General features: G+C 49.1%; 1 protein-coding gene across 1 annotated transcript; it reads left to right on the plus strand.

The window, feature by feature from the left end:
• The first annotated feature begins 336 nt into the window (after nucleotides 1-336).
• Nucleotides 337-3,928, plus strand: RAN (RAN, member RAS oncogene family). Its single transcript, XM_045534311.1, has 7 exons — nucleotides 337-568; nucleotides 981-1,026; nucleotides 1,310-1,394; nucleotides 1,477-1,602; nucleotides 2,827-3,014; nucleotides 3,268-3,438; nucleotides 3,534-3,928. Exons 2-7 carry the CDS (start codon nucleotides 991-993, stop codon nucleotides 3,576-3,578), a joined length of 651 nt encoding a protein of 216 aa, XP_045390267.1. The 5' UTR covers nucleotides 337-568; nucleotides 981-990; the 3' UTR covers nucleotides 3,579-3,928.
• Nucleotides 3,929-27,117: the final 23,189 nt, after the last annotated feature.

Raw genomic sequence — 27,117 nt, forward strand, 5'->3', positions numbered from 1 at the left:
GGCCGTGGAGTCACCGTGACGCAGGCCGGACGCCGGAGGCCCCGCTTAGGACGCCTTTGTTCGTTCATCCATTCATCCCCCCTGCGCACTCGCCAGCGCCCCCCGCAGCCCGGGCCGCCGCCCGCGACAGGGACAGCGCGGCGTCCGCCCCGGCCGGCCCCGCCCCCGGCGCGGAAGGAAGCAGGGCCGCTCCCGCCTGGCCCCGGCCCAAACCAGCCGGGCGCCCGCCCATCCGCCGGCGCATGCGCGCCCGGGAGCCCGCCCTCGGCCCCGGCGCACGTGGCTCCGCGGCCTGGCGTGCGCGCGCGCGCCCGGCTCGCCCTCCCGCGTGGCCCGCCCCGCCTCCCGCCGGGACCTTCGCGCAGGGCCGGCGGGAGCTGCCGCCCGGGTCAGGCCGCGCGCGTGCACGTGCGCGGGCGCCGCGCCGCGGCCCCGCCCCGCGCCGACTCCGCCCCGCGTCGGCCCCGCCCTGCGCGCGCGCCGGCGTCGGCTGCGTCTCCGGCGTTTGAATTGCGCTTCCGCCATCTTCCCAGCCTCAGTCGGACGGGCGCGGAGACGCTTCTGGAAGGTAGCGGCCGCCGCTGGCGGGGCCGGGCGGGGGCGGCGGGCCGGCGGCGGCGGGCGTGGGGCGCAGGGGCCCCGGCGGAGCGGCGGGAGCGGCGGGCGGCTGGGGAGCGGCGGCGAGCGCGGCGGGGCCGGGCGGGGGCCGGGGCGGGCCTGGGTCGGGCGCCCGCCCTGCCGCCCCGCCGCCCCGCCGCCCCGCCGCGCCCGGCCTCGGCCCCACCCGGCCCCGCCGCCCGCGCCCGCCGGCCCGCCGGACGCCCGACCGCCCGGCCCCGTCCGCGCCCGGCCGCCGCCATGGCGCCGCGGCGGGCGGGCGGCCTTTGTGGGGCGGGCACGTGGGGCGCGGGGGGCGCGGGCAGGGCCGCCATGTGGCCCGCGGCCTGCTCGGCCCGCCTGCAGCGCTCTCTCCTCCGCAGAAACGCCGCGATGGCCGCCCAGGGAGAGCCGCAGGTCCAGTTCAAAGTAGGTAGCCCTGCGGGCGGCGAGGCCCGCGCGTGTCGGGCCCCGGGCCGCGGATCGCGGGGTGGGAGGGGGCGCAGCGCCCCCCGGGCCCCGGGCACCCACGCGGTGTCGCCGGGCCCGGGTCCCCGCTCTTTGTCTTAGGGGCACCTCTCGGGGGCTTAAAGTTCTGTGACTCGAGGGGAAATGGTTGCCCGGAGCCCTTCAACAGCTCCGTAATTGGGGGGGGGGGTGTCCTAAGATGCGAAATGTTCTGGGTTTACTTCCAAAATTTGTCGCCCGACAGCTTGTGTTGGTTGGTGATGGTGGTACTGGAAAAACTACATTCGTGAAACGTCATTTGACCGGTGAATTCGAGAAGAAGTATGTAGGTACGTGGGGAAAAACCGTGCGTGGAAACTTGGGTGAAATGGACGAATTGGCCTCCGCTGATGTGAAATGTTTCCGTTCCAGCCACCTTAGGCGTCGAGGTCCACCCCCTCGTGTTCCACACCAACAGAGGACCCATCAAGTTCAACGTCTGGGATACGGCTGGCCAGGAGAAGTTCGGGGGGCTGAGAGACGGCTATTACATCCAAGGTGCGTTCTGGTTTGTCGCTTCAGCAGTGCTCGAGTGGATTCGGACCCGATTCTCCAAGGTCATTTAAACATCATCAGGTCTGTTCCAGCAGGCATGCTGAACAGGCAGTGTAGGGGAAATGGTGTAATTTTTGAGTCAAAGACATGCTGCACTGAGGGAGTCGATGACCATTTGGGTGGAGGAGGAGAAAATTTCATGAAAGTTCTCTCGTGTCATTTGTTTGCACGCTGGCCACGGTTTTGCAAACACTATATGGCTTACACTGAGACTTAGAAGTCTTATAATTCAAAACAGTAATGATGCTGTTAGACAAAGCGGGTGGTGGTGCAATTTCGGTAAATTTAGGTTTAGGTATGCATGTTGAAAACGTAAAAATTTGGGTTTAGGTATGTATATTTTGGTGATGATAGGTGAGTAAATGCTTTGATCAGATACTAAACCACAAGTGGTAGTTGTTCTCTAGATGACAGAGGTTGTATGTAAGCCCAGCTGATTTCTTATTGTTTGTATTAAGTTTCACACGATATTTTTTTCAGAAGGCTTGATAGGAAAAAGTAAAAGGAAGTAAATGTTTATTGTATCACACATAAAGATGAATAAAATTATCTTCTGGAGTCTCACTTAGTGAAAAATTGTTAGGAACCTTTCCTTTTGCTTTCATTGGGCATATACAAATAAAAATTTTTATCTCCCCCGATTTTTTAAATCAGGAAGTTGTGTTATACTGTACATAGTCTGTGGTGAGTTGCCTAAGTAGTTACAGTGTAGCTATCCCTACACATCAGTGTAGGTTTATTCTGGATTTTTTAAAATTGAGGTATACTCGCTAGTATATTCTGCCTTTTAAAGGTCTTTTAAAGAATATGTTTCCAGGCCTCACTCTCAGGATATGGGAGGTGGATTCTCTGGAATGGCGGTTTATCATTAAAATGCTTTAGATGCTTTTTTGGGATGAGGTGTGTTAACGATGTATTTCAGGGGAAGAGATGTGATAGGGTAAGCTGGTTTTTCAAGCTCTGTTTTGAAAAGAAACTGTGAGCTGTGTTGTATATTACAGTAATTGAACACTGAGAGTTGGAATAGACCTTGAGATACTGGGGGAGAGGTCTAGGTGACCCAGGGTGACACTGAGACCAAGTCCTAGCCTGTGGTTCGTCCATCCATTGTTCATCTGTGTTGTGATCTGTAGGTTTATACTAAATTACCATACATTTTTCTTTCAGCCCAGTGTGCCATTATAATGTTTGACGTAACATCAAGAGTTACTTACAAGAATGTGCCTAACTGGCATAGAGATCTGGTACGAGTATGTGAAAACATCCCCATTGTGTTGTGTGGCAACAAAGTGGATATTAAGGACAGGAAAGTGAAGGCAAAATCGATTGTCTTCCACCGAAAGAAGAATCTTCAAGTATGTTAAAAATTAAAGTTTGTTATTTACTTAATTACGACTCTCAGAGAAGGTGATACATAGAGATAGGACCGTGAAGTTTATTGAAAGAATCTTATCTATCTTTTAGCTTGGAATGTCTTTAGAATAATCGTTTCATTAACGGTTTCGTATTAATTTTCTTTTAATCAAATGATTTTATGTTTTAGCTTGGAATGTCTTTAGAATAATCATTGTTTTATTAATGGATTAATTTTACTTTTCTTTTAAACAGTACTACGACATTTCTGCCAAAAGTAACTACAACTTTGAAAAGCCCTTCCTCTGGCTTGCTAGAAAGCTCATTGGAGACCCTAACTTGGAGTTTGTTGCCATGCCTGCTCTTGCCCCACCAGAGGTTGTCATGGACCCAGCTTTGGCAGCGCAGTATGAGCATGACTTAGAGGTATCACGTCCCGCTTTGCTGCTCCGGAGTTAGATTTGGCTTGTTCTGTTCCTGTGGTTGTAATATGGAGTGTCACCATTTTCATCTTTCTCCAGGTGGCTCAGACAACCGCTCTCCCGGATGAGGATGATGACCTGTGAGAATGAAGCTGGAGCCCAGCGTCAGAAGTCTAGTTTTATAGGCTGTCCTGTGATGTCAGCGGTGCAGCGTGTGTGCCACTTTATTATCTAGCTAAGCGGAACATGTGCTTCATCTGTGGGATGCTGAAGGAGATGGATGGGCTTCAGAGTGAATGGCAGTTTAAAAAATACCTTCATTGTTTGGACCTGCATATTTAGCTGTTTTGGAACGCAGTTGATCCTCCTTGAGTTTCCAATATAAGACTGCTACAGTCACATCACAATATTCAGTGGTGAAACCCTGTTTGTTAACTGTCCTTCCCATTCCTTTTCGTTTAGAATCAGAATAAAGTTGTATTTCAAATATCTAAGCAAGTGAGCTCATCCCTTGTTTATAAGCATTTTAGAACCACTAAAAGAGGGAAGTTTATGCCATGTTAATATTAAAATTTGCTGATTTCACATAATTTGAAATCTAGTAGGTAAATTTCTCCGTAGATCTACTTTTTATTTTTTTGTACTTGAATCATGTCACAAACTGGATATGACGGGCCAACAAGAGTATTTAGGAATTAAATGGTGTAAATATTGTTCGTGCTGTTAAGCTAAAATGTCTGCCCCACCTTCATTTTGGCTACGTAGCCTTACCTAAGGAAGAACTTGCTCAAAATGTGTGACCTGTCAAAAATACGTGGTTTGTACGTATCAAATACGTTAAGGGTTATGCTTTATTATGGCAAGGGCAACTGTGTTTTAATGTAGAACCTCAAATACCAGATGGAACCTGCAGTTGGTGGCGGGAGCTTGAGGGAATTCTTGACTGTTAAAAATGAGTATAAATTTTGCACTCTTTGTTTTAGTGTTAGATGTTTAGTATGAAGTTGATACTCTAGGAAGATGTTTCATGTTTCCTGCTGCTTTCGAGTACTCCTAAGCTTTAAAGATGTCTCAAAGATTAAGGATTTCAGCAGAACACACAGGTTTTGATAATTATTTTTTTCGGAGGAGGTTTGTGTCGGGGCAAGCGAGGGACTAGGCATGGCTGCAGCAGTGACAATGGGCTTCTCAGTGCAGGGAGACAGGTTCAACTTTTTACCAGATTAAGCCTTTATCCCACATTTAAAAATAAATTAGGTCTGTCTTGCTTAGGGATTTGATCACATCAACACTACTGTAGCAATTAGAGTCTTAAAAATGGCTATTTTTCTCACGAGTACTGTGTAGTCCAGTTTACCAAAGTTTGTTTAGTTGTCAGATTACTTGCCTACCTTGAAAGAAGGTAAAGAAAAAGTCAAATATATGGGAAATGAAATAAGGGTGAAGTTGAATGCAATTGTGTATAAACCGGCACCAGTTGCTAAAAAATCTGAATTGCTGTATATGCTGTGCTATATTCAGAGCCAGGTTTTACCAGCGTGTGTGAGATGTGAAGCTTTTTCCCCATAACTGGGATGAAACTTTTCCTTCAGACTTTGGACTTACGGTGTCTGTGTTGTTTGTAACCTTATGTAGAATGCAAGTACGGTGTTGACGATCTGAATCTGACATGTAACAGTTGAAATTTGGAAGCTGCTTCACTTACCTGTTTAACGTGGGGTGGGAGAGAATTTACAAGTCATTCATTGGAAGAATAATTGTTGCAAAATATATTGCTTCTACTTTGCCTGGATTTCCTGAATCATCTCTAGTATTTGCTGTAGGAAATACCAAATAGAGATTATTATTTTGGGGGGGTACACTTATGTCCAGTTTGTACATACAGGAAAAATTTGCTCATTTTTTTGAAATCTGGTATCTAACAGAGGAAGCCTCGGAAGAAAGTTCATACTGAACAGTTACACGAACTAGTGACTCTAGTAATAGCTTATTAGAGCAGGATCGCTAGGAAGCAGCATAGTCCGTGTGGTTTGCAGACAAAATGTGAAGCCCTGGGAAAGTGGGTAAGGGTAAAATGTTTTTGAAGAGGTTTCATTTTGTGCCAGAGCCAAGTTTTAAGCCAAGGAGTTTTTAATCATGCCAGTCTTGATGGATAGGAAAGGTCAGAGACTTCCGAGAATACATTAAATTTCAAAAAAGGACTCTAGTTTCTTTTGTAAAAACAGATCAGGAACACAAAGATGTGTTGGGCAAATGGGATGAGGTCAGGTTTTACTTGGGCTTGTGGCATTGTGCTCATTGGGTGATGCCTTTAGCCACGTCGGGCCTGCAGGTGTCCTGCCCACCAAGTAACTTGAGACTAAAATCTCCGCTTGTGGGAGGCAGGCACTGCGCTAGGATGTCATTATTGATAATAAATCATTCCAGCACCTTCTAACCTTCAAGCTTCAAGTCGTGTTGCGGAGGTGAAATGTGCACCTAATCACTGAAACCTTGCCATTAGTTAAGAGCTCAGTCACTCAAAAAGCAAGGTTTGGCCGATGGCGGTGCCGCATGCCTGTACTTGTGGTGCTCTGGGAGGCTGAGGCAGGAGGATCCCTTGAGGCCAGGAGATTGAGGCCAGCCTGAGCAGGAGTGAGACCCCTTCTGTACAAAAATCAGACAAATCAGCCAGACGTGGTGCTGCGTGCCTGTAGTCCCAGCTACTCGGGGGGCTGAGGCAGGAGCAGGAGTTTGAGGTTGCTGTGAGCTGTGATGACTCCACTGCACTCTAGCCTGGCAGATGGTGAGACCCTGTCTCCAAAAAAAAAAAAAAAAAAAAATCACACCCAATCACCCCCGTTCCCTGCCCCACATTTGCCTGCAAGGGCCTGCGAGCTCCGGCTCTGCCCGCTTTCAGACTCGGTGCTCTGGGCACGCTAAGATCATGCACCTGTGTATATGCTGGTTCTCAGAATGCTCCTTCACTCCTCACTGAAGTCGGTCCCACTAGTTAAATGCTTTGGCTCCTTAACAGTTTACGCATTGACAGTCCCCTTAGGTGGGTCCAATGTCCCCACTGTGGATACAGCGCAGACTTTGCCCCGTAGCCCTGGTGGAGACATTAAGTTTGCCATTGTGTCTGTCTCCCTTGCTAATCTAATTGCCAGGAGGCCATAGTCCCGTCTGTGCCCGTGGGTGTCCGCAGGGTTATGAAATGTTCTACTGGAAGGCTGAGCAGGAAAAGGGAACCTAGGGGCTAGGGGCAGGGGTGGGGTTGACGCTGGTAGGGTAGAAAGGGGCTGAACAAATTTTATTACACCGTTAGTAGCCTTTGGCTAATCCAAAGTATGGTATTTCCTTCCTGGGGTGTGTATTGATAGTTGACGCTATCCTTTATTCGTTTACTCTGCTTGGTTTAGCGTGGAGGAGTAGAGAAGGCCAGCTTGGGCCATCGGGAAGCTTGCCCATGGAACATGGGGTCAACACGGTGCTGTCAGTAGTGCTGGGTCCGTGACACTCTGCATTTAGCCTTCGACATTGGAGGAGGAAGCTTGGATTTAACTGGTTTTCATTCCCCTTTAAGAAACAAAATACAAACCATCCCATGTAAGTTATCCTTCCATGATGTGGGCCGTTCATCCGTTCTGCAAGTGCCGAGCGGTGCGATGATGAGTCAGCTTTGCTCCTGAAGCCGTCACCTTGGGAGACGGGCAGCCGGGCGCCCTGGGACGGGGGTGATGCCTGCGGCGGCAGCGTCCCTGCAGAGTGGGGAAGGGAAGGCAGGTGGAGGCTCTTCAGCTGGTGAGCTTTTTGTTTTTCTGAAAAGCCAATTTACAGATTGGAAGTTCGAAACACAAGGGGAAGCCATTGAAGGGTCGGTATGGTTTTAAAGATTTTGGCAGCAGGAGTGAGTGCCCAGAGACTCTCGCCTGCCATGTTTCCTCCACGTTGCAGTAGTCCAGGGTGGGGGAGGGTCACACCAGGGCTCCTGTCTGTCCGTCCGGCAGACACTGAGCAGGTGCATCACCTGAGTGACAGAGACAGTGATGCCAGGCACCATCTCAGCCCACAGGTTTGCTGCTTGGACAGCTGGGTAGATAAAGGATTAAGGAACCTCCCCAAGTAGTAGGTTCAAGATCTGAGCTGAACAGCCTATTTAAAGTTACTGACAACGAAATCAACACTGATAAGTTTACAGTGACAAGTGGTCGTGTGGGTGTGACAGGGTGGTCCGGGGGTGACCTGCCCAGAGGCACGAAGGATGAGCAACCAAATTGCTAGGAAGAATCTTTAGGCAGACAGGCGGGAGCCAGTCTGGCAGCGTGAACCGCGGGCCACTTTCGGGTGAGTAGCACTTGCTTTTTGCTTCCTCCCCTCCCCCCACATCTGACCATTTCTCCCCCAAAGTGAAAAAGTCACATACGGTGTATTTCAGAAGATCACGGATTGACTAGTGAAAACATACAGCTGGCGGGTTTTCCCGTCGCTTAGCGGTAGCTTGTTGACATTTTGTCGTACACCCTTTCAGCTGTTTTCTCAGAAGATGGGATTACACCGTGATACTGTTTCATAACCATTTTCCACTTTTTATCGTGGGCTTTTCTCTGTCAGCGAGTTTCACGCCACTTTTCGTAATTATCTAGTGACCCACAGTGTGGCCGGACCGTCATTTAGTCCGACAAGTTCTTTGGTCCTTGTCAGATTGTGTTTCTGTCTGCGTCCGGCTCCGCTGTGTGCCGCTTTCAGAACGGGTTTCACTCTTCCCGGGAAATTTATTTCCCAGTGCTTAGAATTTCCGTGTTCTTTCCCTTCCACGTGCTACCAAACTGTCACATTTTTACTTTTAATGTTGGAGGTCTATTGCCCTGTCTTATGAAATCCTACTAGATGGAAAGCCAAAGTTATATTTTAAAGTGTGTGTTTGTTTTTGCCATGTGATCTTCAACTTTTTTTTTTTTTTTGGAGACAGAGTCTTGCTCTGTCACCCAGGCTAGAGTGAAGTGTTGTCATCACAGCTCATGGCAGCCTCAAACTCCTGGGCTCAAGCGATCCTCCTGCCTCAGCCTCCTGAGTAGCTGAGACTACAGGTGCACGCTGCCACAGCTGGCTATTTTAAATTTTTTGCAGAGATGGGGTCTCGCTATGTTGCCCAAGCTGGTCTTGAACTCCTGGTCTCAACCGGTCCTCGCACTTCAGCCTCCCAAAGTACTGGGATTGCTGTGTGTGAAGAGGTCTCAGTGCAGTATATAAAATGTTCATATAATGTAGAAATCAACCTGTTATTAGATTTGTAATTCTTTCTGTAGGATTTTTTTTCCCCAAACCCCATTGCCTCTCACGTGGGTTTCTTTTTTCTTTTTTTTTTCTTTTCTGGTTTTTTTTTTTTTTTTTTTTTTGAGACAGAGTCTCACTCTGTTGCCCAGGCTAGAGTGCTGTGGCATCAGCCTAGCTCACAGCAACCTCAACCTCCTGGGCTCAAGCGATCCTTCTGCCTCAGCCTCCCGAGTAGCTGGGACTACAGGCAGGCACCATCATGGCTGGCTAATTTTTTCTATGTATATTTTCAGCTGTCCATATAATTTCTTTCTATTTTTAGTGGAGACGGAGTCTCGCTCTTGCTCAGGCTGGTCTCGAACTCCTGAGCTCAGTCAATCCACCCGCCTCGGCCTCCCAGAGTGCTAGGATTACAGGCGTGAGCCACCTCGCTCGGCCTATTGTTTCTTTTAATTATTTTCATAGTGCAGAAATTGAGTCGGGTTTGAAATAGCTGGAGGATCCGTAACCTTCATTTTAATAAGAGGCCGGCCCAGAGGAAGGGTTTTTGCAGAGGTGAAGGCTGGAGTGTGTGGTGTCCGCAGCCTGGCCTTGAAAGCCACTGTCAGGAGTCTGGATTTTTATGTCAAACAACTGAGAATTGCTGTTGGAGCAGAAGAGGGCGGTGTGGATGGTGCTGTTGGTAACAATAGTATCACTGAGATGTTGAGAAAGATACGAGTTTTGCTGACTAGTGATTCTTCTAAAATAAAACCACCAAATATTTAATCCTGTTAAATCCTAATAAGACTCTAGTGTAATAAAGCTCTTTAATATATGTTATAGGAGGGCCTTGTTATCTGGAGATAATTGGTATTAAAAGTAGTCACTTGAAATGAGTCTACTTAAGGACCAAATTTCAGAGTGAAGATGTGACAAGTTTTGCATTTAATGCTCTTGAGCTTATCATTGAAATTTGAGGCCAATTCTTGGAACAAACCAAAGATGAATTGTGTTAATGTGGGAGGAACATAATTTGCCTGGCAGAATTATAGTGTATTCTTCAATTCGCACTTGATTTTCACAGGAGGGTCATTAAAAGAAGCTGTGTGTAAAAGCGTTTGAGGGCTTCGTCAGTTTCCCGGAGAGCTCAGAGCAGACTCTGGTGGACACTCGTCCTGTTGAGACGTGGGCAGTTCTCCAAAGTGACCTCCTTGTCCCCTGTGTCAAATGTTGCCTCTTTTGTGGGATTTGCAATGTCTCTTTTAGCTGATTTTTATTATGATTATTAATTTTTATTTTTTTGAGACAGAGTCTCACTCTCTTGCCCAGGCTAGAGTGCCGTGGCGTCAGCCTAGCTCACAGCAGCCTCAAACTCCTGGGCTCAAGCGATCCTCCTGCCTCAGCCTCCCCTGTAGCTGGGACTACAGGCACACACCACACCTGGCTAATTTTTTCTATTTTTGGTAGAGACGGAGTCTCGCTCTTGTTCATGCTGGTCTCAGAGTAACTGGGACTACAGGTACATGTGACCTCTCCCGGCCTTCATATTAATATTGATTCTATTGTCACTTACTACAAATAATCTTGCATAGAAGGTGACGTGGGGTGTAGAAAAAAGAGGGTGCTTTGGATATGGAAATACACGGGTTCAAAAGCCACGTGAGACCTGTGAGCCCGGCACACAGAGCAGCCGGGAGTGTGACCAACCCGTGCGGCCTCATGGAGTGTCAACAATTAACAGACACATTTATAAACCATTCGTTTCACAGCAGGCTTTGTTTTATGACCATGTAATTATCTAAATAATGTTTCAAAAAGCCTTGAAATTCTCAGGCATAAGAGGTGGTTTTTAAAGGAGCAAAGTACAGGGTAAGACAAAAATGCCACTGAATTTGGAATTCGATATTCCTACTTACAAGTACATTACGATGTTTTCAGTAAGAAAAAAATTCCCTTTCTTGAGGAGGATACCTGTGTTTCTGATTTTTGTATTTTCTTTCTAAAGAAGAGATCATGTTTTCTCGCCACAAAATAAAATCTGTTCATTTGGTTTTTAGTTTTGAGGAATAAATGGTATTTTTTATTTACTGGGAATTTCTTTAAATGAAAATTACAGTTTTTTGATTATACAAGAGTGGATGTTAATTATAAAAAAACATTCAGAGGATATATAAACATAAAAGACATCTCAAATACCCTGAGACCAGCCCCCCCACCCCCACCCCAAGTCACGGTTCAGGTCATCGCGTGTGACCCGTTTCTCACGCACGTTAAAAGGTGCCGTGGCTTCATTTTCTCTCCATCCACCTCCCGCCCAGGTAACCCACGGTAACAGCCTGGCGGTGCCGCTCCACGGCTTTCTCCGGGATCACACCGTGTGTGCGTGTGTACCCCAGTTTAATGAGTTTTTAATACTTTTGATTATTTGAACAGGGAATACTCGCTCACTGGTCCACAAAGCAAGAAGCAGTAAGAGGCACACGGGGAGAAGCTTCTTCCAGCCTGGCAGCTGTGTTGCCTCAATAGGTTCCTTGTGTGTCGTAATGTGCTCATGCATTAAAAAATAAGAATATAGACTTTTATTTTTCTACCACTTTAAAAAAACAAAAGTTAGCTTGTGTAGACAATATGCATTTGGCTTTTGGCACATGATACTGTATCTTGGAGATTATTTCATAACGTACGTTGAGATCTTTCTCTTTTCTTTATCTTTATTTATTTTTTTAAGACAGAGTCTCACTCCGTTGCCTGCCTGGCTAGAGTGCCGTGGCGTCAGCCTAGCTCGCAGCAACCTCACACTCCTGGGCTCAAATGATCCTCCTGCCTCAGCCTCCCGAGTAGCTGGGACTACAGGCATGCGCCACCATGCCCGGCTAATTTTTTTCTATTTTTAGTAGAGGTGGGGTCTCGCTCTTGCTCAGTCTGGTCTCAAACTCCTGCACTCAAGTGATCCTCCCACCTCAGTCTCCCAGAGTGCTAGGATTACAGGCGTGAACCACCACGCCCGGCCCAGTCACTATCTTTATTTTTTTATTTTATTTTATTTTTTTGAGACAGAGTCTCACTCTGTTGCCTGCCTGGCTAGAGTGCCGTGGCATCAGTGTAGCTCACAGCAACCTCAAACTCCTGGGCTCAAGTGATCCTCCTGCCTCAGCCTTCCGAGTAGCTGGGACTACAGGCACGCGCCACCATGCCTAGCTAATTTTTTTCTATATATATATTTTCGCTGTCCAAATCATTTCTTTCTATTTTTTAGTAGAGATGGGGTGTCGCTCTTGCTCAGGCTGGTCTCGAACTCCTGACCTCAAGTGATCCTCCCGCCTCGGCCTCCCAGAGTGCTGGGATTACAGGCGTGAGTCCCCACGCCCGGCCGCTATCTTGAAATAGTCGCATAGAATTGCACATGTATGGATGCATCAACATTTATTTAACCAGTCCCCTATTGAAGATATTTGGGTTGTTTATAGCATTTTACTATTGCAAACACTGCTGTGACTATATTCTTGTGCATTTGTTATTTTGCACGTGTGCGAATGTATCCGCAGGGTAAATTCCCAGAAATGGGATTGCTGGGTCACAGATTACTCCTCGGTGGCCTTCCCTGGCTGGCGTGGGCTCATGCTCCTCTGGCAAAGCCGTGGAGCTTGTTCTCCTGCAGCTTCAGTAAGGGGTGTTGTCAAACTCTGGAATCTTGCCATTCTGATAAGTAAGGATGGTAATTCCGTGGGGTTTTAATGTGCATTTGCCTTATCACAAGTGAGATCGAAGAGTCCCTGGTCCTTTTCTTTGTAAATGGCCTGCTCAGATCCTTCCTCTGTTTTCCTCGTTTGTTGTCTTTCTCTCTCCATCCATTTCCAGGAGCTCTTATCACAGACAGCAGCCTTTGGAACAAGCTGCAGATATTTCTCTCAGTTTGTTATTTATCTCTCGCTTTTGCATTTTAAAATGTACTTGCGTTTATCATTTTTTTTCCTTTACGGTTCTGGCCTTTGAGTCAGAATTAGAAAGGCCTTCCCCTTTCCAAGGTTATAATGAAAGTTGTCCACAAAATTTTATGATCTCATTTTTTAATATTTACATTTTTGTCATTTGAAATCTATCTTGATAGAAGACATAAAGTATGGGCCCAATTTTATTTTGTTTTTCCATATAGTTATGCATATGTTTCAACACCATTATTGAAGAGTTGCCCATAATTTCTCTGAGCTATCATCCTTATCATACATCATATTCCCATAATATATTAATTATTATAACATACAGGCGTATTGCTGTGGTTTCTGTAGCTTTGCAGTGGTCTATGTTTGTGTCAATGCTGCAATGTTTAAATTCTTGTTGGCTGGACGCGGTGGCTCACGCCTGTAATCCTAGCACTCTGGGAGGCCGAGGCGGGAGGATCGCTTGAAGTCAGGAGTTCGAGACCAGCCTGAGCAAGAGTGGGACCCCATCTCTACTAAAAATAGAAAGAAATTATATGGACAGATAAAAAATATATATAGAAAAATTAACCGGACATGGTGGCGCATGCCTGTAGTCTCAGCTACTCGGGAGGCTGAGGCAGGAGGATCGCTTAAGCCCAGGAGTTTGAGGTTGCTGTGAGCTAGGCTGACACCACGGCACTCTAGCCCGGACAACAGAGTGAGACTCAGCCTCAAAAAAAAAATTCTGTGGCTTTATAATATACCCTCTTCTCATATATATTACATATTATATATATAATATATATACACACATATATTTTTTTCCAGCTATTTTTGCTTGTTTATTTTTCCTCGTGACTTTTAGAATCAGATGCTTGCCTAGTTCCAACAAAGCAAAACATAACAAAAGAATCTGCCTGTAATATTTTTATTAGCAACCTGTCATGTTTATAAATGAACATGGGGGAATGACATCTTTGTGACAGTGAGTCCTTGCTATGAACTGGGCTGTGTACCACCGTCCCCTGAAAGTCATGGCTGGAGCCTTCAGTCCTGGCCCCAGACTGTCACTGTGTCTGGAGACGGGGCCTGGGGAGGTTTGGTTAAATTGAAATGAGGCCCTCAGCGTGAGCCCTGATCCAACCTGCCTGGTGTCCTCATGGAAGAGGACATTGGACGTTCAGAGAGATACCAGGGATGGACTGACACAGAGAAAAGGACACTGCGAGGAGGTGGCCGTCCCCAAGCCCAGGAGAGGGGCCGCCAAAGACACAAGCCCTGCTGACCCCTTGATCCTGGACTTCAGCCTCCAGAACTGTGGGAATAAATGTCCGTTGTTGAAGCCGCGTGGCCTGTGGTTCTTCGTTCTGGCAGCGCCAGCAAACTGACACCATCCTCTGTCCGCAAGTAGGATGTTTCTAGGTTTTCCATTTTTAGAAAGTAGTCTATAAAAGGTTTTCTTCACTCAGGGCTTGTATGATTCTTACCCTTATTTTCTAGGTATTTTAAATCTTTAGTGGGGGAAGGAGATGCTTTTTCAATAAGTGGAGTCAACTTTACTTTTGTCTATTAAGTGATACCTCTTTGTATATACGAAAGTTCATTACATTTGTATTTGTAGTGTTTTCTCATTGTTTGTTTTACAAAAAAATTGGCACCTGTTATATCCTCACCCACCCTGAGCTGCTTTTACCTAGCAGTACTCGGTAGGGGAGCGAACTTCCGGTCAACGGCTTTCCCCAACTTTCATGTACCAACATTTATTTTTATTTTATTTTTTATTTTTTGAGACAGAGTCTCACTCTGTTGCCCTGGCTAGAGTGCCGTGGCGTCAGCCTAGCTCACAGCAACCTCAAACTCCTGGGCTCAAGCAATCCTCCTGCCTCAGCCTCCCGAGTAGCTGGGACTACAGGCATGTGCCACCATGCCTGGCTAATTTTTCTATATATATATTTAGCTGTCCATATAATTTCTTTCTATTTTTAGTAGAGACGGGGTCTCGCTCTTGCTCAGGCTGGTCTCCAACTCCTGACCTGGAGCAATCCTCCCGCCTCGGCCTCCCAAAGTGCTAGGATTATAGGCGTGAGCCACCACGCCCGGCCGAGATACTATATTTTAAAATTCATCATATTCTTTAACTTTTTTTTTTTTTTTTTTTTTGAGACGGGGTCTTGCTCTGTCACCCAGGCTGGAGTACAGCGGGGTGATCATAGCTCACTGTAACCTTGAACTCCTGGGCTGGAGCCATCCTCCCTCCTCGGCCTCCCAAAGTGTTGGGATTACAGCTGTGAGCCACCGCTCCCGGTCCACTTTAACTTTTTAAAAAATGGTATTACTTTTAACCGACGAAATACTTTTCTTCATTTTTAAGCGTTAGCTGGTCATTGCTAATACAAAGAAAAAAATTTTTAAGGACTGTATTTATCTTGAATCCAACTGCCTCCACATACTCCTTTGCTTATTTAATTTATTTCATCAATTTATTTTACAAGCCTTTTGCTTTTTCTGGGTATGTAATCATAGATATTGAAAAGAGATTGCATTATCACATTTCTAATGTTTATACCAATTATTTTCCTCATATTTTTGAATATGCTCAAACTGCTCATCAATGATGAATAATACTGGCTATCAGGGATATCATTGTCTTACTCCTGGTTTTAATGAAAAAGGCTTTAGTGTGTTACCATTTTAAATGATCTTTCTTCTTGGGCTTTGGCAAATAATTTTTAACACAGTTAAGAAATTTATTTAGAAAGATTTTATTAGAAGTTATGACTAAACTTTATCAACTGCCTTTTCAGCATCTCTTCGTATCATAGTTTGGCTGTTGGACGTAAACTTTTTTTAGTGTTGATAGATTTCTGAACATTGATCATTCCTGAATTTCTGGAATAAACCCTGCTTAGGTTTGATGCTTGGTCATAGTGTTTATTTGATTTATTTCTGTGTTCTCTTTGTTAATTTTTACGCCTGTGTTTATATGGGAGGCTGATCGATGGTTTTCTAGTTTTCTGTTACCTTGTCCGGTTTCGGGGTTCAGTGCAGACATAGTAGCGTGACGCACACAGAGCCCGGCGTGGGCACAGGCTGTCCGGGTCTGACCCCAGAAGCACCCCGCAGCGGCCGTGGCCCGTGGGCACTTGCCCTCTTCCTTTTAGTTGCCTTGTCTGTGACTGAGGACAGCGTTCAGACTTCCCCAGAGGACTGCGGTGAGGACTGAGTGAGTTAGAACAGTGTTGCCACGTAGAACACGCTTCCGTGTCAGAAAAAGCTGTGCTGCCTGCTGAAAATGAAATGAGGCGCTTTCTTTATTTTCTGTAGTCTGGAATTATTCAAGGAATTTATCTACTGATTTCAACCTTGTGCCAGAGGCACAAAATACTTATGTCACGTGGTCTTGAGGGGATGGGACGCCGGGTGTGGGACGGGAGGGTCATCGGTGGCCGGTCTCTGACCTTTTCAGGCGGACAGGAACCTCCAGGATTCTAACGTGTCCACGCGGCGCAGCGATGCGGTTTCCTCCTCTCAGGAAAGGACGGAAGACACGCGAGGTGTCCCTGCTTGGGGACGGAGCTGCACATTCCTCCCCAGAACGCTCAGGATTTTTGCAAAACCCTTTGGCACACGGTGCATCGCCCATCCTGTAAGACCCGATCATCAGTGTGGACCATTTCACGGCGGGCTGTTACATAACAATTCACGCCAGGAAGAGAAAAGGGGCTTCCCTTTCCTTTCTGTATTCAAACTAGGAGAATCATTCTGTAAGTTGGGGCATATTTGTGCTTTGAAAATGAAATCTCACACTGAGACAACCTTAAATATAACGTTGTGTTTAAACAGGGAAGTGAGAAGGGGGGAATTAGGTTCCTAAATTAGCCTGTGAATATCGTATTGAACCAGGCGACGGAGTGAGTGTTTAAAGAGGTCGGCCGAATCACGTCACTTGATCACTCCTAATGGCATCGGAGAGCGCTTGGAATAAAACGTAAACTTCTTCTCTTGACATTTCGGTTTCCTGTTATCGTAAGTGACTCCACGTTGCTCCATCATTCTGTCTGTTCCTTAAGTGTGCCAAGCTCATGCCCTTCTGGGGACCTGTATGTTTTTTCATTCCATCTGCCTAAAAGCGTTTTTTGCTCCGGGGTTTGGAAGCTCTGGTTCCTTCTCAGTGCTCAAATCTCTGTGCAAATGCACTTATTGGCTGTTCTTTCTGTGGTGTTGCCACACGCTCCACCAGAGCTCTGTCTTGTTGACCGATGCGTCCCTAACGTCAGGATCGTGGCTGAATAAATGAACGAGCTCGCAGGGTGGCTGGCACGTGGCAGTCCGTGTTTTTCATCTCGGGGGCAGGGAGCTTTGCAGCCGGCCAGCCAGCTCACTGCACCCTGTTGAAAATAGCGTTTCATCAAACCGTATGAAATGGCCAATATTTTAACATTTTGGCCTACAAAATGGCATGTCTTAGCGTGTTTGGGTTGCTGTATCAAAATACCGTGAGACAGGTGGCTTGTAAACTACAGACATTTATTTCTCGCAGTTCTAAGGCTGGGAAGTCCAAGATCGAGGCAGCAGCGGATTCCATGTCCGCTGAGGGCTGCTTCCTGTCCACGTCTGGTGCCGTCTGTGTGTCCTCGTGTGGCAGAAAGGGCGAGGGGGTCCCTCGGGCCTCTTTTCTAAGGACACTAACCCCATCCAGGAGGGCTCCACCCTCATGACCTAATTCCCTCCAAAGGCCCCACCTCCTGAAATAAAAATATTTCAACATGTGACTTTTGGGGGCACATGAACATTCGGACCATATGGCCTGGCAATTTCATGTGTTTGATCCTAATAATTTGGCAACCTCCTGGCTTTTTTGTTGAAATATTTCTCACATAAACAAACCTCTTCCTTCTTCCCATCCAGGTATATTATTCTACCAAAGTTTACCCCACCTCTTCCCCATTTTTTTTTTTTTACCTTTTCTCTCTTTCCCTCCAATTAAACTTTTCATTTTTAGTTTGGCTAATCTCAGCTAGCTGTTCGGTGCAAAGCAGTCAGAAACTATTTGTATTAATATGTGAAACCACAGATAGTTCTTTGTTCCTACGGGAGGTATTTGCATTTAAAAGAGATTTCTGGTAACCCTGAATGAATCTTTAATTGACACAATTTAAGACACATTAACAAAGTGAAGCAAAACAGTTCCGATTGGATGGCTGTATTTGTCTGTTTTTTTTTTTTTTTACTGCACATGATGGAAAATATAAATCAAAGTGGCTTGAATACAAAAGAGGGTTATTTGCATATAATGAAGTGATCAGACTTGCTTCCAGCCACGAGGGAGCAGCAGGGACTGTTTTCACTCTCACACAGGAACAAAGGGGAAAATGGACAAAATGGGTCAGACAGTGGTTTTCAAGGTGGTGGACTTTCAGTGATGAGAACAGGCGTCTCTGAGAGATGCAAAGTGACTGAGATGAGCCCTGCAAAGACTCCAGCTCGCTACCTGGAGAGTTTCCGGCCATGGCCCAGGGAGTGACCCGAGGGAGCCCGGCAGTTGCTCTGAGTTGAGGGGATGACTCCGGCATCGAGGGAGGCGGAAGCCCGAGAGCTCGCAGGGCGGGATGCGGGGAATGGGGAGAGCTATGACAGGGAACCACATCCGCCTGCAGAGCATCCTTCTCGTGTGTTCACCTGAGCACCGACAAGTGCACGTTAGGAAGCCATCGGAGCCAGGGGAAGAACCCCCCCGAAAGCATCAGCAAGGACAGATCTCAGAGCACACGGGGCTGGGAATAGTGCCTGCTCCCCTCAGCTGGAATGAAAAACGTCATATTTATGGGCATTAGGTAAAGCACTCACTCAGAAGGCTTTTTTTTTTAGCCTCAGAAATGGTATAAAATTGGACTTGGACCTAAGAGTTGTTCTCACCTTGCCTAAAAGCTTAAAATCAAGACCTAACGGGATTAAACTATTTCCAAGTAACATCCCAGGACAAGGTAACATCCAAGAAGAAAGCTCAGGAATATTTATAGGGGTACAAAAATATCCACCAAGCAACAATGTAATATTTATACTGCTTAGCAAACAATAAAATGTTACGAGGCATGCAAAGGAAAGCAGGAAACTGACCCATAATGAGGAGAAATATCAACCAACCAAAAAAAAAAAAAAACCCTAGAAAATGACACAGATGATGGAGTTGGTAGTGCAGGACATTAGTTATTCTAAGCACGTTCTACAGGCTCAAGAAGCTACAGCACAGACTGGCATGGCAAGCGGAGGCATAGAAGGTATTGAGAAGATCCACATGATCTCTCGAGATGAGAACTGTCATTCAGTTAAAACATACAGTGGATGCAATTCATGGCAGAGAAGACATGGCTGAAGAAAACATTAGTGAACTGAAGACACAGCCATAGAAAATATTCAAAATGAAGCAGCTGAAAAAGACTGAATAAAAATGATCATAGCCTTGGTGACCTCTGGGGCCACTGCAATGTCCTAATACACAGATGCTCCTTGATGTGCACTGCTGTTACGTCCTGATAACCCATCATAAGTCAAAAAATTGTAAGTCAAAAATGCATTTAATGCCCAGATAAGCCCATCTTAGAGTTGAAAAAAAAATCATAAGTCCAGATGTTCCTTAACCTTTGATGGGTCGATGTATGTCTCAACAAACCATCATAAAGTCAAAAAATGTCAAGTCCAACCACTGTAAGTCGGGGACCATCTACATGTGCACAAAGACAAGGGGTGGGCAGACAAAATATCTGAGGAAATAACAGCTGAAAACTTTCTAAATTTGATGAAAGCTATGAACCCACAGGACCAAGAAGCCCACTAAGCCCCAAACACAAGAGACCTGAATAAGACCACAGCAAGTTGTATTATAATTAAAATGTTTACATTTAAAATGAAGATTTCTCTTAGTGAGCCAGAGAAAATCTTACAAAGCAGCTGGGGTTGGGGGACAGAAAGAAATGCACATTGTGTTTGTTCAGAGGAGCAAAGATAAGGATGACAGAAGGTTTTATATCAGAAACAATGTCCATGAAAAAGGCAGTGGGGCCACATCTTTAAGGTACTGAACATGAAACGAAACCCCAAACTGTCAACTTGGAATTCTACAGCCATAAAAAATATCTTTCAAAACCAAAGGTGAAATGAAGACATTTTTATTTTTATTTTATTTTAGTTTTTTTTGAGACAGAGTCTCACTCTGTTGCCCAGGCTAGAGTGCCGTGGCGTCAGCCTCTCTCACAGCAACCTCAAACTCCTGGGCTCAAGCAATCCTCCTGCCTCAGCCTCCCGAGTAGCTGAGACTACAGGAATGTGCCACCATGCCCGGCTAATTTTTTCTATTTTTAGTTGTTTGGCTAATTTCTTTCTATATTTAGTAGAGACGGGGGTCTCATTCTTGTTCAGGCTGGTCTCGAACTCCTGACCTCAAGGGATCCTCCCACCTCAGCCTCCCGGAGTGCTGGGATTAGAGGTGTGAGCCACCGTGCCTGGTCTAATCACTATAATTAAACATATCATGGATCACACTATATGATCATCTCAGCAGAAGCATAGTGAGCACCTGACAGAATCCAACATCCATTTCTGATTAAAACTGTCAGGAAACTGTGGCTAGAAACTTCCTCGTCTAAAGAAAAGACACCAATGGGAAACTTACACTTAATATTTTTTACTTAAATAGTTAAAGACTTTTCTCCTGCAATCAGGACAAGGCAGGGATGCCTTGGTCTCTGCAGGCTCGTGGTCCCCGCCTGAGTCCAAGCGGCATCTCCGAGAGCCACGGCAGCCTTTAAAATGGTTCCACCACCCCTAGTTATCCTTTTGCTCATTTTCACCTGTTTGTTGATGGCCGTCACCTGTGCCCGGCCCTGGCTAGGTGCTCAGGAGCGGGAGGTCCCTGTCTGCAGGGACTCGTCTGTGCAGTGTACATCCTGCTTGTGTGCCGTCCCGCTAGAATGGATGCTCATGGGACCTTCTCTGTCCCCAGCGCCCAGGACGTGGCTGGGCACCTAATTGCCGGGCAATTAGGAATAGCGCCGGCATTCATGGACTACGTCCCCCTTTTAGCCACACGGGGGCACCCACGCTCCATGCTGCAGCCACACACGCGTTTTTCTGGGCATTTGCTCAAATGGTCCATGCTAATCATTGCTCCAACTTACCCTCCCGGAAAGGGGGCATGAGTGAGCCCCTCGTTCTTAACGACCACGATGCAGGTTTGTCAGGTGTTACGGGAGATGAGCCACAGCAGATGCCTATCTGTGGCAACAAGAGGGAAGATTTGTTTTCCTAAGCTGTGCCCAAGGCGGGGTGTTCTTCTCTGTGTCACAGTTTTTAGGTCTTGTTTGCAGCTAATAAAACCCTTTTGTGCTGCAAAGCATTGCAGCGTAGGGGAAGAGAGACTGGCGTGTCTTCTGAGATGCCCCCGGGAGGCACACGCCGGAAGCGTGTTCACACTTGGCCACGCGGGCTAATTGCCTGCACAAAAGAGGCGGGTGAAGCCCCGGGTGTCTGCACAGGGCGGGGGAAGAACGGCAGTGACAGCGGCCTTGGGAAGTCGCGTTTCGGGCCGAGGCAGACGCTGTGCGTTTGGGTACTTAGAGAAGCTCAGGTGCCCTTAATATTCAGGTTTTTAGGAAGAATAACGTGCCCGTATGGACCTGCATCCTGAAATAATCTCATGTTCTAAGCCCACATGAAATCGTTGTCTCTGGAAGATCAATCACTGAAAATGCAAAATAAAACTCAACAAAACAAGGAGACCTCGTGGCAGCTCTTAACGTGGCAATTATTCCTGGCACCTGGCACGGTCGCGTGTTTCACTGTGAAGGGAGCAGCAGATGCAGCGTGTTAAACTGAAAAACCGTTTGGGGTAACGAGGTGGTTTGTGAGAAGACACAGCTCCATCAAATGCTGTTGCTGTCGGGATTCCTGATATTTTAGAGGGTATAGTGGGGCTTGATGTTTGGAAGGAAGAAAGGCGCGAGATTTTGGCACAGGGACTGAGGTTATAGACTTTTCTCCGTGCGTGTGCGCTTTGCGGAGCTGTGCTGCACGCTGCCCCTCGGGCTCTGACGAGCCCTGGAAGGTGCAGACCCTGATGGGCAGGTCTGGGCTGGGGCCCGAGAGGCTGCATTTCCAACCAGCCCCCGGGGGGACTGACGCCGCGGTCCTGGGGCCACGCTGGAGCGTGCGGGTGCAAAGCACGTGTGTTGAGGAGAGCAGTTCTGTGGGCGACAGCCCAGCCCCCACCCTGCAGCGTCTGCCTCATTCGTTCCCTCGAGAAAGTTGCGTCCGTGTGGGGAGCCCTGACTTAGACCGCGGCTGGGGAGAAACGGTGAATAAAAGTGAACTTGGCCCCTGTCCTGTTATTACTTTAGTCTGGGGGACAGTCACACAGATGGGTGTTAATAATTCCCAACTGGCAACTGCTGCGCAGCAACGAGGCACAGCTGAGGGCGGTGGACTCACGGGCAGGGGCTGGAGCTGCCCCCGGAGGCGGGGCGGACCCCGAGAGGGGAGGTCCCGGGGAGGGAGGGGGTTGGCTGGGGAGGGAACATTCCAGGGTGAGGGAACCAGCTGTGCAAAGCCCGAGGCAGGAGGCAACGCGGGCTTGTTGGAATAACCGGCAGGTGCACGTGGTTGGAATGCCGAGGAGTGACAACACCTGCAGGTGGGGCTGGGAGGAAGCCAGGGACCTGGGGGGTATCGGTGACCCCACCAGGGGACTGGGTCATCCTGCCCAGTGGGACGACGGTGAGCATACTGGGTATCAAGAGGGAGTGGGGACCAAAGGCCCCTGTTTTTGCAGTCAGCGTAGCTTGTTTCCGTTTGATGAGCTTGCCCCTTCGAGGTGCGCGTTGGGGCCGATGGCATCCACCTGCGGGAGCCCAGTCAGCCCAGCGCACGGCAGAACCTCCGCAAGGGGGCGGCAGAGCAGAGGCCTTGAAGCTGCTGAGCCCGAAACCGGGAAAGGAAAGGTCTGCACAGAATTCCGGGGTTGATGGTCCTGCAGACGCATCCTGGATATCTTGGTAGAAGCTGGGAACCCTAACGAACTGCCTGCACTTGGCGATTTATCGCCATTTCAGTTCCTTCAGGGCGGTCGGGGCGAGGCCCACCTCCCTCTGGGTCTGTCCCTGCTTCACCAGGGACGCGGCATAAGGTCCCCTAGCGCCCCACGGCCGGGGCCCGGCAGACAGGTTTGCCAGGTGGCAGAAGTGAGAAGCCCCGAATTAGCTCTGGGCAGAGCAGGAGGCACCTTTGACCCCAGGGGCGGTAGGTGGCTTTGGGGACAGGTGGCCTCATTTGTCCAGTGCGCTGTGGTTTCACCCGACCTTGCGGCATCGGACCGCGTTCTCTGCTCTGCGACCCCCCATCCTTTCTGCCCCGGGAGCCGGGCTGACGGCAAACTCGCCGCCGGGAGGGACGGAGGGAAGTGGCCCCTGGGTGGTCTGCTCAGCGGGGCCGGCCGTCAGTTCTAGGGTTGCAATCGGGGCTGTTTGACCAGGGCACCAGTAGAGTTGTTTTCTCTCTTTTATTGTGTGAGTTTTGGTTGTTTCGGGGGGACACGGAGGCAGCATGGAGGCCAAGGTTCCCCGATCTCTGTGTGTCGGGGTCCGGCGGTTTCCGGGAGGTCCGAGGTGCTCAGTGTGCCGACGGCCGCCCTGACGTCTCTGATACTCACTATCTTGGCACCTTAAAAAAATCATATATTTTCCCACGTCGGAATTGCAGAGGCCAGTTGGGGTCACACTTTTTTCATCTTGTCCTGGACTTTAGCTCCCGTAAGTGGACCAGGTGGCCACGAAACACCAAACTCCCAGGCCACTGCCCTCCCCCGACACACACCTGCCCTCGCCAGGCGGGGGGGATCCCAGCTTGCAGCGTTTTGTGCTCTCAGCCTCCATGTGGGGGGTCTCTGGGAGCTGAGATTGACACTCGTCACCCGTGTCCTCTTCCCAGGCACCTGGTCAGGTGTGCTGGCCCTGCCATACAAGTAGATGTGGCTGGTCCCGATCTGTAAATATTCCCACACCCCGTTCGCCTTTTCCTTCCCTCCTGCTGGCCGTGCAGACTGGCAAGGCCACCTCGATGGCCACGTGTTGCAGACGTGGCCGCAGAGGGAAGGAGCCGAGGTCCTGCGTCACCAGGTGAGGGGTCAGACCACCATTTGCGACTGTGCGAGTGAGAAACAGACACTTCTCCCGCAGAGCCCGGACACGCTTTGGGGTTTGCTTGCTACAGCAGTTGCGCCGTCTCTCCTGGGACACAGAGTTTCCTTCTCCTGGACCCAGGGACACAGCAGCATGAGGGGAATCACAGACACAGGGGACGTTGGGGACGCTGGCGTTGGTGCCGCCACGGCAGGGCTGCAGGGTCGTAACACAGCTGTGTCCGGCACACTCGCCCTGGTGGCGTCTCCTCGGGACACGCCGTCTTCCAAGTAGCGTCTCTGCGTGTGCTCGGCGTCCTCGAAGCAGGAGTGACGCTGACCTGGCTCCCAGGGGACCGGGTTTTATCACTGACACGCAGAAATCTGAGATGCTCTTGGAATCCGGCAGCGCCTTCACGGAGCCCTCTCTGCCAACGTGTGTTTCAAGGCCAAGCGATGACCAGGACCGGCTGTTTGCACGGCTGTAAATTCATAAGACGTGCTCCTGCGGCCTCGCCAAGGGCGTGGCTGCTTTGGCCGCGGCCCAGCCCTGGCTGTGGGGAGGTGGGGGAGGCCGGCTGGGCAGGGAGCGCAGCGGGAACGCGGAAACATTTTCCCCGCTGATACGGAGTGTGCTAGTCAGGCTCTTGGTTGACAGCGCTCGACGGATGCTGGCTTTCTCAGGCAAAAGGAGATTTTGGGAAGGGTGTCAGGGGCTCACGGCATCCCCGGGGGGCTGGAGGGTCGGGCTTGGAAGGCAGGACGGCGGGAGCCGCGGCCGGGGCCCTGTCGAGAGCGTGGGGTTTCGTGTCCGCGTCCGTTCTCGGTCCAGAGCACCAGGGAAGCTGCCGTGTCCGCAGAGCCTGAGTCACGGCTCGGCCCCAGACGTGCCGTGGTCTCGCTGCCTTCAGCTTTACAGAGGGGCCGCAAAAGCTGCCTCCTGCCACGTCCACACACAATGCCAGATTCCTCCAGAAATCTCCGGGGCTTCTCACAATACAGGGTTCATTTTCCAGGTCAGAGTCTAAGGCAGGTGCTCTGAGCTGGCCGATGCCCGTCCACGAGTGACTCGGGGGTCCAGGCCCTCCCACCTTGGGGCTCACCTGGCCCCCGAGTCTCCTGCCTCCAAGCAGGAAAGAGAGGCCAGAGTCACCTCCGTGCATCCTAAAATCCCTGGGGCAGGGGACGGACGGCGGGCAGCACTTTTGCTCGTATTCCCAGAACTTGTCCCAAGGCCGATACACCTTCAGGGGTCACTGGGCGAGACGCAGAAGCAGAAGGATGCTAGTGACAGTGGCCGTCTCTGCGATAGGGCACGTATGAGGAGACATGCTGGTTGGCTCCTGGACAGATGAAAACATAACTGTTAAATATTATCTAATAACACCCGCTCCCGGGGCTGCACACGTGTGGCTGGCGATCTTGTGACAGCCCTTAAGCTGTGAGGAGAAGTGGTGAGCAGCAATGTTGTGGAGCGGTGTTGTGCCCTGGGAACTTTGCGGGTGTAATCTCCCCTAATCCTTAGCACGACGCTTTGGAGTAAATACTCTTTCCCTCTCACAAAAGAGAAAACTCGGCACACAGGCCCCGCAGGGACGTTTCCAGCCGTGTGGAGACAGGACCGGAGTCCACGCCCAGGCCCTGGCTGTGCCAAAGCCCCCGCTCCTGTCCCCTTTCCCACCTGACACACGGACCCCTGGGTCCCCACCTCGACGTGACATATTCTCTGCTCTGCACAGGGAGGGTTTGGGACGAACCTCTACGGTTTGGATGGATTAAGGTAACACACAGGCAGTGAGGTGTGAACCGCGGGGTCTGAGGTTGACGTTCCCCCCCGGACAGGGAACTTTGGGCAAAGCCAGCGGGTTTGGAGGGGCCGGTGTGAGAAGCTAGTCTCATCAAATATTTCTCTAATTGCAAAAAAATTAAGGGACCGAGGTTTGCCAAGAAAACAGAGTACAAGTGTACTGGGCGTTGGCTTTTTTGGCAAAGCCAATTTGTCTGTAATCACTTCTAAAAAGATATAAAAAGAATTGCCTCACACAATGCGATCGCTTAAGCCTCGCTTTTATCTTTTTCTCCAGAAACATTGCATTTTTGCAGGGAACTGCATTAGCTGAAGACGGTGAATTTGTCTCGTAATTGCCTGCTATTATAAATCTAAGCAACATTTAACACCACGAGGGAATGGGAAATTATTGAGAAGCCTGAAGGAAGAAACAGACTTTTCCTGAGTTGAAAGTTCTGTTTTCCTCGTTGCAAATGATTGTTTTGAGGTTCACGGAACACCGTTTGGTATCACTTAGCAAGATGAGGGGGCAGCGGTTATGCAGTTCCCCGAATCCCTGCTGGTTAATAGATCGTGCAGAGCGGCGACCGAGGCAGACCCGCCGGCCGGCAGTGGCGCTCGGAGACATTTAGCTCTCACGACAATTACTTCATAACGAGCGCAGGGCGGGGGTACGGCTGCGATGCCTCTCCTGGCTTTAGGCATTTAAACGTCCGCGATGATCTCTTTGCTGTGGTCTGAACATCTCTGTCTCCCCGGAATGCGTGTGTTGAGATCCTACCCCCGACGGTGATGGTGTTGGGAGGTGGGGCCTCACGGAGGCCATTGGGTCATGCGGGGTGGAGCCCCGGGAATGAGATTAGCGTCCTCACCAGGGAGCACCCTCCCGTCTGGCCGGTGAGGACACAGGGACAAGGTCCGTGTGTCCATGAACCAGGAGGCGGGTCCCCACGGACATCGAATGTCCCAGTGCCTCCGTCTCTCGCACTTCCAGCCTCCAGACTTGTGGGAAACACGTTTCTGCTATTTGTAATCCACCCTGTTTACGGTAGTCAGAATGCAGTAAGACAATTTTTGACCCACTTGGTAGTCTTTTCTTGGTCAAATCCCTTTCTTAAATTGGCAAATGCCACTCTCTTTGCAGGGCTTGAACACGGGTGGTCCCCGGGCCTTATTTGGCCTGTGTACGTATCTGAATGGTCAATGTCCAAAAATCAAAAGGTTTTACACAAAATTCTGAATTTCCAGCTTCTCTAAAAAAGCCCCACAAAAATCAGGAGGTCTTGCACAATTGAGTCCCACCTGGCAGAAGGGACTGCATTCCCAAGGTCCCCAAGCATGTGCGCGTAGAGTAGATATGGGTGACTTTTGGCTGTCAGAGGCCACCCGCCCTCTGTCCCTGTCACCTCTCCGCAGCTCCCTGGCGTTGGCGAACTCTCCTTCCAGCAGGGCAGGACTCTGGACTTCTCTGTACCCTCACCAACATCTGGGGGCCCCAGTCTTTTTGTTTTTTAAACAGGGTCTCACTCTGTCGCCCGGGCTGGAGTGCAGTGGCGCCATCACAGCTCC

The sequence above is a fragment of the Lemur catta genome, chromosome 21 (assembly GCF_020740605.2).
Source record: "Lemur catta isolate mLemCat1 chromosome 21, mLemCat1.pri, whole genome shotgun sequence".
In the NCBI taxonomy this organism is placed as follows: Eukaryota; Metazoa; Chordata; class Mammalia; order Primates; family Lemuridae; genus Lemur; species Lemur catta.